Source organism: Mastigoproctus giganteus, chromosome 6, assembly GCF_048544385.1.
Source record: "Mastigoproctus giganteus isolate SK-2022 chromosome 6, ASM4854438v1, whole genome shotgun sequence".
NCBI classification, from domain to species: domain Eukaryota; kingdom Metazoa; phylum Arthropoda; class Arachnida; order Uropygi; family Thelyphonidae; genus Mastigoproctus; species Mastigoproctus giganteus.
Genome location: NC_143580.1, coordinates 19,154,972 through 19,170,304, shown reverse-complemented (window position 1 = coordinate 19,170,304; position 15,333 = coordinate 19,154,972). Strand labels below are relative to the sequence as shown.

Genomic DNA, 15,333 nt, shown 5'->3' with positions numbered 1-15,333 from the left:
AGAAAAAATATGTTTCTTTTGGACAAGAGTTAAAAGGGAAATAGCGAATTAAGGTGGGTTAGAAAGAAGTTTAAAAAGGTATTAGGCCACAAAGAAGGGGCCTACTAGAATTTGAAGATTAATGGGAACAACCTCTAGGGAGTCATGGGAGACAGGTGCTCCCAATGAGATTGCTATAAGAGGGCTGCTTGAATCAATCTACCCACGAAGGGGTTAGTAGATAAAACCTAAAACGAGACGGGGTTGACGGCTTGACACCCCAAAAAAAGGGGCAGTGTTTACGTTTTCTTATGTTAGTCCAAGTTATGATTGTGGCTTCTTTCTTCTCGTAATACTCATAATCCAATTTGGATAGTAACAATCTGGATGTCAGTGAGTGTGTTGGTAAGTTGCCCGTTCTGCTTTCATAACAGTAGTTGTGAATATCACTGCTGTTGGTTTAAAGTTCGAGGGTAAATTAGTGGGTAAATTTAGCAATGTACGGTGCTGGGCTTGTGATGGAGCTCACCACAGGATGGCGTAGTTCGAGTACAGATCTTGTTCACCCTGGCGGAATGATAATTGGCAGTACCCAAGTTACAACGTAGAAAGGTTGGTTGTTGTAGGGTCTTAGGCCATATTGCACCATATATCTGTAAATTGCATGCGTTCTGTGGTCGTCTTGTGTTATTTCAACACGTTGTGAATACGAATCATAAAATTCCTGGCATCATTGACGTGATTCGAACTCAGTGTTTGTTTTCAACCCAGTTTGGCGGTAACAGTGATTATACCAACTGCTCTACCCACAAGGGCATTTATATTTTCTAAAAAGAAACGAATTACAATTATTGCATTTCTTCTAAGAAGACCCACGAAAAACAAAACAAAATGGACCACTATACCTGCACGTCTTGCCATCATAATCATTCCACTTTCGAATTGCCGACCTGTTCTTCCTTCACTGAAAAAATGATCGCCATATGTGAACTAACGATCTTATATCATCAGTTCCCGAATTTGCGTGTTCACAAGGGAGGAGGTGTTACTAATACAAAGACAACTCAGTGTATAATTGCAGATGACCTATTGAACTGAGCAGCCTTAAACTAAAATGATCTAGAAAGCTTGTATTGTAATTCATATACCAGCAATATTACATCTGTGTGAGAGAAAGAAACGTTTCAAATATCCACCTGAAATCTTTATATTTTACATTAACAGGATGCAGACTTGATATTTTAGTAGATACGCCTACCTTTTTGATTAAATGGAATGCTCCTTCAATAACAGATGCTTTCTTTTTTTTCCCCTACTATGCAAATTAAAGAATCCAGTGAGTAGTTTTTTTATTTCTTAAGTTAGAGCGGTCCCAAGCGGTTGTTGTTGGGTGTTTGGACCATGGTTTGCTAACGCCATGTTGCTCCATGCATATTGTCTTTAAATTGCATGCCTTCTGAGGTTGATTTTCTGGTTAGTAGACGAAAAACCTTGCTATCCTCGCCTGAGACCGACTAACTCTGCCACGTTGTGAAAAAGACCCATAAAAGTCTCTCCCGTCATCAACGGGATTCGAACTTAGGTCTTTCCACCCTGCATGGGGAGGACTACGATCCTACCAACTGTACTACCCACGAGGGCTGGTCCAAAAGCTAGACTATGGCAAACCCGCCACAGCATGTACGTTACTTGTACTCAGTAAGGGCCTTCCATGTTACGTTACACATCTATATACTGATCCATAGCAGACTAGTATATTATGCCATCACACATAAGTTGTTTCCAGCCCATACTCATTATAGAACTCATTAATCAATGAATTAGAATTTTAGAGTTTTATCCACCATGGTGCAGCTCAATAGCTAATTCGTTGAATGACAGTTCGGTGCACGAAATTTCGCTCTATCCAACAATTCGATCCATGATAGTACGGTGGTGTGTTGTTCAGGCCATCAGAAGTAGATATCATTAATGGATCTCTGAGTAATGCGCATCTTTTAACGTTCGGTTTGCAACCCGCGCTATAGTTTTTATTGAAAGAAGTTAGTAGGAGCAGACTAGTACTATGGATAAGTAAACTCAATGACCACGTTGTTAGGTACACCTGCCTGATATGTCCCGCACACACCAAATTGTCATACTCATCCAATTGTCTTTTACCAAATTGACTCGAAGAGCGAACTGTCATGCACCAAATTGTTGTACAGCGAATTTTTTTGTAATGAGTTGACGAAAACCCCTCAACAAGGTGTCGAGGATGGTCGCAGATCTCTGTATATCTCCATATCTATATGCAGATCTCTGGAGTTGGTCCATGGTTCGAACGCGTGATGCTCTTAATAAAGGAGCTATTCATTTAATTAAAATGGTAGGAGTACTTTATAAAATCACTACTCTGTGTACAAGATTCACAATTCTCACTTGGTTGCTATCAGTGGTTATGTGTATTGCATAAGAGAACTATCCGATAAATGTCTTTTCATACATGTATGTATTATTCTGGTATATGGCCGTTGTGTTTCTTTAAGATTCCCAACTTATAAAATGCGATTTCTTGTGGCTTCTCCACCGCTTTTTCCTGGTCTTTTGCTTTGTTTTCTGTCGAGTTTCTTCCGAAGAAAGCCAGCCTCTCAAGGTTTGCAAAGGGGGTTTCTACAAGCACGTAACAAATAAATGCTACCAAGAAGCTTATGACCGCATTGCCAATGAATTCGTAAATCTGAAATGAAACAAAAATATGAAATAAACGTGATGGATTTGAGGAATCAATCAGGATCTTTATTAATTGATTGGGGATTGAGACTTTTAAAATACCAGAAATAAGAGTCACTTACGTAAGGCTAAGTTATCAGTTAAGGTTAGGTTTAACTTAAATATATTTTAGTTTAGATTTTAACTAAACACATTTCAAGAATAGATTCTAATTAAATGCATACAACAAAAAGGCTAATTTCTGACTGTAAATAAGCATATATTTAGAAGTATTTTACCATAATTCATGGCGTGAATTGAGATTATCTATGGATTAGCAGTCTGAATGATTTTTGTGGCAAATTGAACTGGTTGACAATAGCCATCCGCGCGACTACATTCGGTACAAATTCCAGTTTCCATTTTAGAGTGCAACGTTCTTTCTCCCTAGGTGAACATGCAGTTATTTGTTCTGATCTCGTGTATCGGTTTCGATTCTGGATTCCAAAGTTTCTGTTTGCTATTTAAGCATGCATTTATTTTATTTATGGGTAAGTAGAAGTTTTTTTATTGAAATCCCCATACACAAAAGGTATTAGACTTTATAGTACTTGGTCCTATGCATGAGTTGAAGATTGAGAAGGCAGAAATTACTTGTTGACATTACACTTGAATACCTGTAGATTATAATTTCCAATCCAGGATCAATGGGAATTCATCCAGGTGCCACTCCAAAACAAATAAAGCCAGTTGTCCGCAAATCTTGACTGAAGGATGGTAAGCTCGCTGGAACTTCTCCAAAATGCAGAACAACATTCTGATTCCACTAAACTGCCACTTCATTCAGTAAGCTCACTCTTAAGTGGCTCACACCTATTCTGCACACTTGTTTTATGTTGACTGGGCATGGATCATTAAACTTCAAGCTGTGCTGCTTCAACCTCTCTACAACTGAACTCTGCCTCCGTCTACTACGTGAAGACTCTCCCAATGTATTTTTTTCCCTACTTTCCTACATGCAAAGGCTTCATAAAACAGCTGTTTTTCAGCACTGGACCTGTCCTGCCTGGTCAAGAAGAAACCTTCAAGAGTAAACCAAACTTCCACGCCGTCCAGAACTACGCGACAAAGGTATTTTTCCTTAGGAAAACTTTCTCAGCTACAGTAAACACCCTACCATTTCCTGAACTGTCTCATTACATTTAATGGTTCACCTGTTCACTATTTTTTTAAGTCGCCTTGTCGACTGCAATTATTTGAACTTGCACTTTCATTGCTGCAATTAGTTCTGAGTTGTAAGTTAATCGTCAGTCTGTAATTGTACCCCCTTTTGTTACGGGTGATTAAGGCTTGGGCTGCCTTCACCAGAGGACTGCTGGCACCCACCGGTATTGCACTCCATCCAGTAGATCAGATCACTTCCATCCTTGGACCGTCAGAACAATAGAAGTTGGCTCACATCCTTGTGATATGATTAGGGCTTCAGAAGCGCCCTTTTTGGTGTTCGCTGCTTTCAGCGGCGAAGAGGCCATTCAACACAGCAATATAACAGAACATTCCATATAAAAAAAAAGAAACATTCTACTCACATGCTGGCTTCTTTTTAACGCAGTTGTTGTAACACAGTGTTTTAACGCAGTTGTTGTAACTGGCATCCGTTGAGACCTCTGGTACGAGTAGACGGATCTCTGAACGGTTCAGATTACGTGTCCATCCTTGCAAACCAGCTGCATCCCTTCATGGTCATCTTGCACGCACAGGGCAATGGATTCTTCCAGCAGGACAATGCCCCTCTCCACAGAGGCGTGGTGACTAGAAAATGGTTTGAAGAGCATTCAGCAGATTTTGGGGAGGCCATTCCACCATGGAATGGCCTCCCCGGACAATAAGCTGGTGGAGCATCTTTGGGATGCTGTAGAAATGTTCGTTCGAGCTTTGAATCCTTCACCCAGGAATACGACGGAATTGTGGACAACAGTGCAGCAAGCATGGATGGAAATACCTGTGGAACCAGTGAACTCAATGCCACGGCGTGTGACTGCTCTTACCCGAGCGAAAGGTGACCCTACCATTACGTAGATGTCCCATGATTTCTGTGCACTCATCGTCCAGTTATTGCATATGGAGTGACAGACAAAAATAATAATTTTTAGATATTAATTAGTCCAATTTTATAAACTGTAAAACTGCATTAAACTCTTTAAATAACTGTTACTACCTACCAGATTATATTGGCTGAGCACAAACTTTTCTTTAAGAAGGCCATACCGCACCCATATAACAGGCCCATGCACTAAATAGACGAAAAATGTAAGTCGGCTCAGCACAGCCATGATATAGCTGGACAGCATCTTTGTCACTACACCTGTCAGGAAAATGAAAGAGAAAGTATAATAAATTACATCAAACTTCTCTTTTTTATTCACTTTTAAAATAAAATTAGGTTTGTCCGGTTTGAGCCCAGAAATATACATTTGTTATCCTCACAAAAATCCCAAACCACAAATGCTGATCAGATCCTATTGGATATTCTATTTGGCATCCTATTTCAACTGGGTTTATTCAGCGAATAACTGGAAGAATTGCTCTCGAAATTGGAAATTTAAAGGAATTAAGAAAAACCGAGCAGGAGGAAAATCTTCATGTACAACGATTGCTGCAGTGTCATTAACACGCTGGTTGCATATTGAAGTACTGCAAACGAGTGTGCTGGCCGGATGAGTCCAAATACCCGGTGCAATACGCCAACGGAAGCTTTTTTGTGCGGCGCAAGCAACACGAGTCCAGGACCCTTCGTACGTTGTGCCCATTATCCAGGCAGGTGGTGGTTGCTGATATGGGCATGTTTTGCTGTCATGAACTAGGACCCCTGGTACATATGTGCCAACATTTCATTGGTGAGATCGTAGTGTCATAGTGTTTGGGTAGGGGCACCACCAGTGGTTTCCCACAACTGAGCCATTGTTTCTGTGTAAAAGCCAGAGGTGTGAGTAGTTTTGTTTTGTGCGACTGTAGTGGTTATCAGATTTCTTCCACGGAGTCCTTAGTGGATATTGAATAGAAGTTTCTTTGTCCAGCGTTCTGAGGTTGGGAAACTCCGTGTTGTCCGATGATTCATGTTGGAGAGGTCAATTCTGGTGGGTTTTAAGTGGTAGGTTGCTTTTCAGTTGATGAATAGTGTCGCCCTCGGCGGCAACACTCCATTGATGGGAAAATTCAGGTAGTACGCAGAAGCGTTCTTCGTCTTGTGAACAGATCCTGCTCATTGTGACAGCGCATTGTACTCATCCATGGCGTCCAACGTGTGTGATTCTTTTCCGTTGGAAAGATATGTGGGAAGTGATTAAGATGCTGTGGAAGTCGTCGTAGAGAGGGAACTCATGCATAAGGTGGGACCAGCTTTCCAGTCTCCCCGAATACACAGGCGGGATCATCAGTGATACCAAGTGCAGTTAATTTCTCTTTAATCGAGTCATGACCCTTTAACAGGTACGTGTTGAAAAGATCCGGTGAGAACCATAGGAAAGGTTCGGGGTAGACCCTGTCAATGTTCGGGATGAATTTCCGGGTTATATCCCCTTTGTTAGATCCCGACCACCTCGCCTGCCATGCCTGCTGCAAATATGTGCGAAGTCGTTTCTTCACACATATTTGTAGCAGTGATTCGATTATTGCCAATGGTGAAGTTCAAAATGATTTGAGATGTTTCCTCTGAAAGGTGGTATAGTAGCCCTCTTCGGACTACCTCCAGGTCGAGGGGTAGGATACCCGCCAAGCTCTGGAGAGCGCGAGGACTACAGTGCAGCAGGCACGGGTGTTTGTAAGGAGGATCAATCATTGTATAGAATCCAAGATTTTTCTTCCAGTAACTGTTATGGCTTTAGGGTACCATACCCCTGAGACATATGTAATAATTGGCAGGAAAACTGTTTTTTAGAACTGTGACAGGCTCCGTCTGGAAATACTTCAATCACATCTCGAGACCCTAGCAACAAGAGTACTGTAATTACGAATTTATTTTCTTCAAACGTTTTAAATATGGCTGGAAATTGAGCCTGTTGGCCAAGACGACGCCCAGATACTTGAACTCCGATGAGAACTTTATGGTTTTGTCGCCAATCTTGATTTGTGGCGGTCTGGCCATGCTGAGTGTTCCTTTGAGAAGTATTGAGTTGGTCTTACTTTGGGAGATTTATAAGCAACGGTGGTTCACCCAATGTTGTAGTTTCCTGAGGTCATTGTTGGCTAGCGTCTCAATCAGGGCCCTGGAGTCTCCGGAAATGGTAATGATGAGGTCATCGGCATAGGCCTGTGTGGAGACCTCACCCCCGTTTCAAAGAGAAGCAAGTCGTCCAACAGAATATTCCACAGGAAAGGACCCAGGACCGAGACCTGTGGACAGCCTCTGTAGACCCGTCTGGTGAGACGCTGGTATGGAGGAGTATTTACAGTTATTGTCCTGTTGGTGAGGTAGCTTCGGATGGTGTTAAACAGATTTGCTGGTATTTTGGCCTCCCGCAGTCGACCCAGGACGCTCGGCCACCAAAATGAGTCGAATGCCCCGGCGAAGTCCATAGATATAACGTGGAAGTATTTTTTCTCAGATCTGTGTACTGCAGTAAGGAGGCTCTGTATGGCATCCGCGGGGAGCGCGCCGTTTCGAAGCCATATTGGTTTTCAGAAGCAAGATTGGCGTTGTTGTAGTCTGCCTGAAGTGTGGAGTTAAGCTGACGCTCGTATAGTTTGCTGATGAGAGATAACAGGGTGATAGGAGCTAGGAGGGTTCGTGGGTTTCAATGGATTCTTTAATATGAGCTCTACATTTGCCTCCTTCCGGTTAGATGAATAGATGCCTGCACTTAGGGAGCTGTTTTATGAGGTTGTGGAAAATGTTCAGGGAAATCTCCGAGGATACACAAGCCACCCTGCGAAAAAAGGCTCATAAAAATCCCTTCTGTCATTGACCGGTCTCGAACGGTTTTCACAAGCACGATTACATCACCCTGGTACATCCCCACACGTAGCACAGTGGTTATAATCCCCTTCCTCCCAAACTGGGTGGTAAATAAACACCTGTTCGATTTCCATCAATGATTTTTTATGGGCCTTTTTCACCACATGGCAGAGCTATACATACAGATAATTAGGTAACTGTGAGGATGAGTAATGGTAGTTGTTGGCGCATCGGCTTCTGTGGCCATAATGCACCTCCCAAGGTTTTTGCAGTACTTTGATCCAAGCCCAAGGCGGGATTCGAACCCGCGACCTTTGGATTGCCAGGCTTTACTTTACTTTACCCACCCGGCTAGCCCGGTCGGCGATGAGTAATGCATTTTCATAGTCGATGAATTAATTTTGTAAATTCTAAAATAGGTAGGTTCTTCAGCCATCACATACCTGCCTGATTCGTAGAACAAAGCAGCATCAGCCAAGCCAGTCCTGCACACCAGAGTATTTGATGAATACCCGCATAAATTGCAATTATTAGAAGAGGGGGTGGGTTACCTCTCACTGCTTCGTATGGCCCGTATATCACACAAAGAGTGACTGTCACAGCAACACAGGAACCCAGAATACGAGATACCTGAAGGAGAAATAAAGTATTTTAATGAGGTTTCAATGAATTATATTATGGTAAAACCACAGTAATTTGGACTAAGTGTGCGGAGAGAGAGAGAAGTCTGAATTATAGAATCAAATTGAGCACATTTATTCCCAATCCATCAACATTTGTCATTTTATAGTCAGTATAACTGTAGGACAGAACAATGCAAAGACGCTTTGAATAAGTAAAAGCTGTAAAATGTATATATTGCGAGCAAAATTAACGCAATCGATTAAAATATCTTTATATATATTACGAGACAAAGGAGGGTTTCACCTTTATTATTACCTACCCTCAGCAGGAACGAATGTGTTAGATGACTGCCCTCATGGGGAGTCGAGCAAGAATCTTTTTCCAACCTGGGTGGGAAGGACAATGAGCATAGTCACTGTTTCTCAGCATGTACTGTACTGTATGGTATTTGGGATCTATTTTTACAAGAGAAATGTAAATATTTAAAATCCTTACCAAATTTAATCTTATATCATGAATTTTCATGATGAAGAAGGACAGTAACGTTCCCATATAATAAGGAGCCAGATGAAGGTAAGTTTTAAGATGCATGTCTTCAAGCACTTTTTCGTAATATCTGCAAAAAACAACAAAGGGAACGAACTCTTAAGAAAACATACTTTACTCAGAAGTTTGCTGTAAGTCAAAGAACCTTATGGAATATCCTACAATTGTCAATTATTGGTTTTTTCAAACAATTACATAATTCTAAAAGCATATTTCAATATTTCAAGAAATTTGTTCAAGAGAAAGGTGGATAACCTTGATATTTCTAAAGTAGAGCCGAACTATCTTGGAACACCATACGGCCACCCAAATAATCATTGCTGAATCCAGTGTTTATTAGCATTTTTCGTGATAGGCATAGCCTAGGATGTTGCAATTTCAATAACCATCAGCAGGGATTATGTTAATGGCTAATTTTGTGTTCATGTTTCTGATATTTTTATTGCCATCAGCAGAGATTACTAGTCCCCATTTCTGGATTTTGTTATGCAGGCACTGGCCAAAAAATATGAACTCAGGTCTTTTCCACCCATTGTGCGGAGGACAGAGATTCGACCAATGCTACTCACGAGGGCATGTACATATGAATTGGGTATGTAAATTGTATATTTTTGTGGTCCTAGAAGTATTTTGAGGACTTTACCTTTAACAATCTTAATCTATAGTCCCATTGTCTCTGTTTAGAAAAAATAGCTTATTGTAATTAATTATTTTAATATTAATTAGGTTAATGATAATACAAGTTTATATATATATTTAATGGCCTTTCCATGTTGTTTTGAGTTCATTTCCACTTGGCTTTTCTTTTCTCGCCTTGTCAGATATCAGATATTTTTGTTTTGTCTACGCCTTCCCAAGATCGATATTTGATGCGATTATGTGGGCTATGCCTACATAATCTCCCTGCTAGTGCTCCTGTCTAAAACTAGGCTTTGAGATGGTGTAGAAAGAAGTGCACGAACTGTCCAAAGACGGTTTTCGAATGTGGTATGCCGGCCCAAGAAGAAGCCTTTGTTGACCCAACAATTGAGGAAGAAACGACTAGCTTGGTCTAAAACGCATCTTTCATGTACAAAAGAGCAATGGAACACCGTGATCTTTTCTGACCTATCGAAATTCAACCTGCATGGCTCGAATGGGAAGGGATATATATCAGAAGACGAAAATCATAGGTATACCATCCTGACTGCATAACACCGACTGTAAAGTTCTCCCGCCTGTCAGATGGTCTGGGGAAGCATAAGCAAAGTGCCACCTGGGGTGAATTAAGTTTATTAACGGAACGGCGAATGCAGAAACCTACACTGCTATCTTGGAGTGCCTGAAACCCGTTATTAGGGATCACCACACAGACGTCCAAAACTGCATTTTTCAACAGGGCTCAGCACCTTTCCACACAGCAAAATTGGTAAGTTTTATGCTATTTAGATTTAATGATGAGTTTGTCTTCTTGTCTCACAAGGCTTAAAACATACTTACACCAATGTTTTCCTCGTTTTTCTCTCTTAAGGTGCAGTCATAGCTCGGAAATGCTGCCATTACTGGGGTATTACAACAGTGTTGGACTGGTCCAGCAACAGTTCAGATTTGAACCCTATTGAAAATTGACGGTACATAATTTCGTCTAAAATTGCTCAGAAGAAGCCAACAAGTAAGATTCAGCTGCATTGTAAGGGTGTGATAACACGAAATTCGGCAACCGTATATCCAGAAGTTGATAATCTATGCCAGATCGTTGCGAGGCTGTAATTGCATCTCGAGCAGGAACAACAAAATATTGAGGACTTATTTTTCTGATTTACAGTTCATAATACTATTACGTTAACTTATCATTTCAGTTTGTACACGTAAACGTAATAAAATGTATGTCTGGTTGTCAAGATTGCCATTTCCATGATTTATCATATTTCCATTAATTACACATTTTACCCTTTGGGAAGATATTTATGGCAGTTAGGTACACCAGGTGGACTCTTCTTATTGGATTTCATTCAAAGAGATATAATCCCATCTAACAAATGCATTCCGAACATTTCTACAACCCAGAATGCAGCGCAGCACATTATTTACAAAATTAACAGGTGATGAAGTTTTTTTTTTTCCGCCACTGTAGATGACATGACATCACTTCCACTTGAAACTGTTCATTTGGAAACGTTGCCTTTCTTATCAGCGATGACTCATCTGGATGACTGTTATCAGTATCAGTTGACATTCTGGTCATTCTCCCCAGTGCTTGTTTCCTTTAAAATTGAATCTTTAATCAATCTGTGTATTTCATTTTTAATTTTTATTGGTAACACGATTATGTCAAGAATTAAGAAAAGGGCATTAAAGGAAGAAAAGAGAGTATTCAATGAAGAATGGGAATTGAAGTATTATGATGTTGCAGTGAACCATAAAATGTCTTTGCTCTGCGATGCCATATTGGAAACAATTAAGAAATACAATGCATATAAGCATTATGCGACTCATAAGGAGAACAAATATGTAAACTAGAAGGAGAATTCCGAAAGTCTGCACTCAAGAAAATGAAAGATGGAAAGTAGCAGCAACAAGTATTCAAAAATACACCAGGACAAGGGGCTGGCATCACTGAAGCGACATATAAAGTAGCAATATATGTGGAAGAAGAGTTAAGCCATTTAGTGGTGAGGAAATCATAAAAGAATGGATTGTCGTTCTGGGATGGGATGCTTAGATTCAGTTAAAGTTAAGAAGTACAAACAACGACCTCTTTCAAAGAGGACCATAACTGATCGGCAACATGAATTAGCCCGTAATATAACAGAACAGCTTCATGCGATATGCCAAAGCGAAGACATTTATTATTCGATTGCCTTGGATGAATCCACTGACATTACTGACTCAGCACACGTGTCATTTTTTATTAGTGTTATTACTGCGGTTTTTCATTGTCACGAGGAGTTACTGGCTTTGGTACACTTACTGCTAGGACATGTGGAATTAATATCTTCACCATCTTCAAGAAAAATTCCGTGAAGCGAAACTGAGTTTATGTAAATTAGTAAGTGTAGGCACAGATGGCACACCTTCCATGAGAGGAAAATATGAAGGATTTGTTGTGTTACTACAGAAAGAATTGCCAGATCCAGATACTTTGATTTAAAGTGCGCTGGTTGTCCAAAGGACAAATACTTGTCAAACTTGCGATAACAAATCACAAGCTTTTTTTGAGGAACTGAATCAACAGTGTGAATTGTCAAAAGTGGAACTCTGCATTTTTGTGTGATATAATGTCAAAGCAAAATGATCTGAATATTTTTTTGCAAGGTAAAACGCAATCTATACATGAGGCATTTCGGAAAAAAGCTGACCTTTTTCAAAACTTTGTTTAACCGATCGGAACTTTCAGCTGAACACCTTCCTGAACTGGCAAAAATAATTAATGAACAGAGTACATATAAATTTTTAAGGAAATGCGACATGAGAGAATACACAGCTGTTCTAGTCTCCTTGATTGAAGAATACAATGAAAGGTTTGCTGATTTTGAGAAACATGATCTCACACTGAAACTAGCTTTTCAACCACACCTGATGACTTTAAAATCGAATTTATTGAGCTGTCAGAAGATAATAATTTGAAGTCTCTATTTAACGCGAAGAAGGATCCTTTTCAAATATGGAAAGATTCTGTTGAATACCCATGTCTACGACAACGTGCTCGTTGAATGCTATTTTGTTTTGGCAAACCTACTGTTGTGAATCAACATTTTAATATATCACAAAAATTAAAACAACCTTGAGATCTCAGATGAGAGGAGTGGGGAAGACTAAGTGGGGAAGTTGAAGAAAAGTTCGGAGAGATTTCAGAAGCTTCTTGAAAAAGTGCAGGGGAGTTGAAAGAGTTATGTAAGTGGAGAGAGAGAGAGAGATGGAAAAAATTTCAGAGAGGGTTCAGAGGTTTTGTGGAAAATGTTTAGGAAAATTTGGAAGTGAGAGAGTCGGACGAAAATCGAGAGGAGTTAGGATGCAAGTTTGTGGAGTTGGAAGACAATTTTGGGAAGGTTATGATGAAAGTTTTGGAAAAGTAGTGCCGACTGTGAAGAGGGATCCAAGTCAAGTTGAACTTGAGAGGTGGAAAACGACACGTTGCATGGAGTCTCGTCTTAATAATATGAATATTATTTGGACGAGGTTGCTATCCACATGGTTCCTGATTTCTATAGAGACGGTGGAAAGTTCATTCGATAATGATGGTCATTAAAGATAGTGAAGGATTCAATTGAAAGATTAAATCCGACGCCGAGTCTAAAGAAGATCGCAGTATGAAGAACTTCAGGAGCTGGGGAGTCCCGATAGGCAGCGGAGAAAAGGAAAAGGAGAGTAAAACAGAAATGTCGAGGGTTGGTAGAGGAGAAAGCTTTAACGATATTTGTGTGAAGAAATAAAAAGGTTTAGTATTTATTTCCAGTTGTTTATTTCTAAATATTTTAAAAACTGCCATATTGAGGTTCAAGGGTGAAAGCGTATAAAAATAAATAAATAAAAGAAATAAAACAGAAAACTACCGCTCCCACAGCTTCAGCCTCCAGACTTTTCAGTGTCTCTTTTGGGTGTGGAGTTTTGTGTCTTTTGGGATGGTTTGGCTTTCTTCCCTAGAGTATTTCGCAATGTGGACATTTATTATTATTATTATTTTAGGGTTACCCGTAATTAAATACATTAACCCGTATTTGTGTCTGTAAATTGCGTATGTTCAATAGACGATTTGCCAGTTTTGCTGGACGAAAAAACCCCAGTTACTGGGGCGAAAAACCTTGCTATCTGCTCCTGAGACCGACTAACTCAGCCACGGAGTGAATTGCAATGTGGACATAGTGTGCATAGTGTTAGGGTCGGGCGCCACCTGTGGTTTCCCACATCTGCGCCATATGTACACTGTGAAGAAATACAGAACACTGTAAATGCCAGAAAAAGTGTAGTGTGTTGAATGTGTAGTTTTGTGTTGGGTTCTGTTGTGTGTCCTGGCATTTGGCCGCAGGACCCCAGATGGGACCCCACGTTGCCCGCACACACCACTAGGAGGTAGCCCGGCTGCCCATTATTCTCTGGCAGGTCTCTCTTAGGGTCGCCTGAGCTTCCTGAACGGAGACCAATTAAAAAAAAATAATAAATAATAATAAAAAAAATAAATAATAAAAAAAACGATAATAATAATAAAAAAATTAATAATAATAAAAAAATAATAAATAAAATAAAATAAAAAACTAAAATAAAATAAGTAAATAAATAATAAAAAATAAGGTAGAGTGCGGCAGTACAGGGTGTACGGAAGAAGATGGGGGATGACAGTAAGTATAAGGGGATGTAGGTGAGGGCATCCCATAAATTGACAGTGGAGCATATGCCCCACCAGGAGAAAAGGGGGAGGGGATAACTCCAGAAGGGTAGAAAAGCCACTCAGCGAGAGTGCTGAGTGTGACATATTTTGCGGTGGAGCGGTCAAGACCACTGGAGCCTACCCAACCATATGAGAAGTTAGCAGGTAATCCTACTCTGGATGTTCCAGGGTTAGCAAGTCGATGCTGGTAAAACGGTCAAGTGCAGATTTTTTATTTCAAGTTTGAGCAAGTCCCTTACAGGTTTGTATCCCTGGCTTGAGTTGGTTGTAGAGTCCTGCGCCTAGAAAAGAGGTTCTGTGCGTACTCTGTTAATGATTTGTAATATTGTTCTTCAGAAATTAACAGGTGCTCCTGTCCTTGAGGTATGTGTTGGAGTCTGGTGTACAGTGTCCCTCGAAGGTCATCATAAATTGGGCAGTTATAAAGAAGATGGTCCCAATCTTCAATTTCTACACATATACAGTAGGGGTTATTGATGATTCCCAAGGTAGTCAACTTATGATTTATAGAGTCGTGTCCAGTTATAATATATGTACAGTAGAGGCCAGGAGAGAACCAAGGCGGCGACTTTGGATAAACTAGTTTGACATCCTGGATGAATTTCTTAGTTATCAGGCCCTTGTCCGTCTCCTCCCATCTTGTCTGCCAGATTTGTAGCAGCATGGCAGCTAGTTTCTTCTGTTCTTGCTTACAGTCAGTGCGGGTGTCGATGGTATGTCCAAAGATGGTAGCTGGGATTCCCCGCGACAGGCAGTAGTGCAATCCTCGACGGATAACCTCCAAGTCAAGGGGGGGGGGACACCTGCAAGAACCTGGAGGGCCGGAGAACTTACTGTGCAACAGGCCCTGGTAATGGCGAGCAGTATACTTCGCTGAATTGTTTCCAGTTTGCATTTATTGCGAACAATTATTGCTCTATGGTACCAAATCCCGGATCCGTATGTAATAACAGGGAGGAATTTAGCGTTATACAGGAGCTTGAGTGTTCTCCGGTTCAGACCCCAGTCACACCTGCTTACTCGGACAATTAGGGCTGCATAATTTCTGATTTTTTCTTGAAGGTATGAGAGTTGCGGGAAGAAGGAGAGCTTTGAATCCAGGATGATACCCAGGTGTTTTAGGGAAGTTACCAGCTTGATGGTTTTTCCTTGTACCTTGATCTGAGGAGGCCTT

The 15,333-nt window shown here is 40.6% G+C and overlaps 1 protein-coding gene across 1 annotated transcript in view; it reads right to left on the bottom strand.

Annotated features, from left to right (window-relative positions):
- Nucleotides 1-1,286: 1,286 nt before the first annotated feature.
- Nucleotides 1,287-15,333, bottom strand: part of LOC150084032 (O-acyltransferase like protein-like) — a 58,875-nt gene continuing 44,828 nt past the window's right edge. The window contains exons 12-15 of the mRNA XM_090375771.1: nucleotides 8,744-8,864; nucleotides 8,068-8,254; nucleotides 4,893-5,035; nucleotides 1,287-2,698 (exon numbers count right to left, since the gene is read on the bottom strand). Of these exons, the coding sequence (XP_090231897.1) occupies nucleotides 2,474-2,698; nucleotides 4,893-5,035; nucleotides 8,068-8,254; nucleotides 8,744-8,864 (676 nt within the window). The 3' untranslated portion in view covers nucleotides 1,287-2,473. The remainder of the gene's footprint in view (nucleotides 2,699-4,892; nucleotides 5,036-8,067; nucleotides 8,255-8,743; nucleotides 8,865-15,333) is intronic.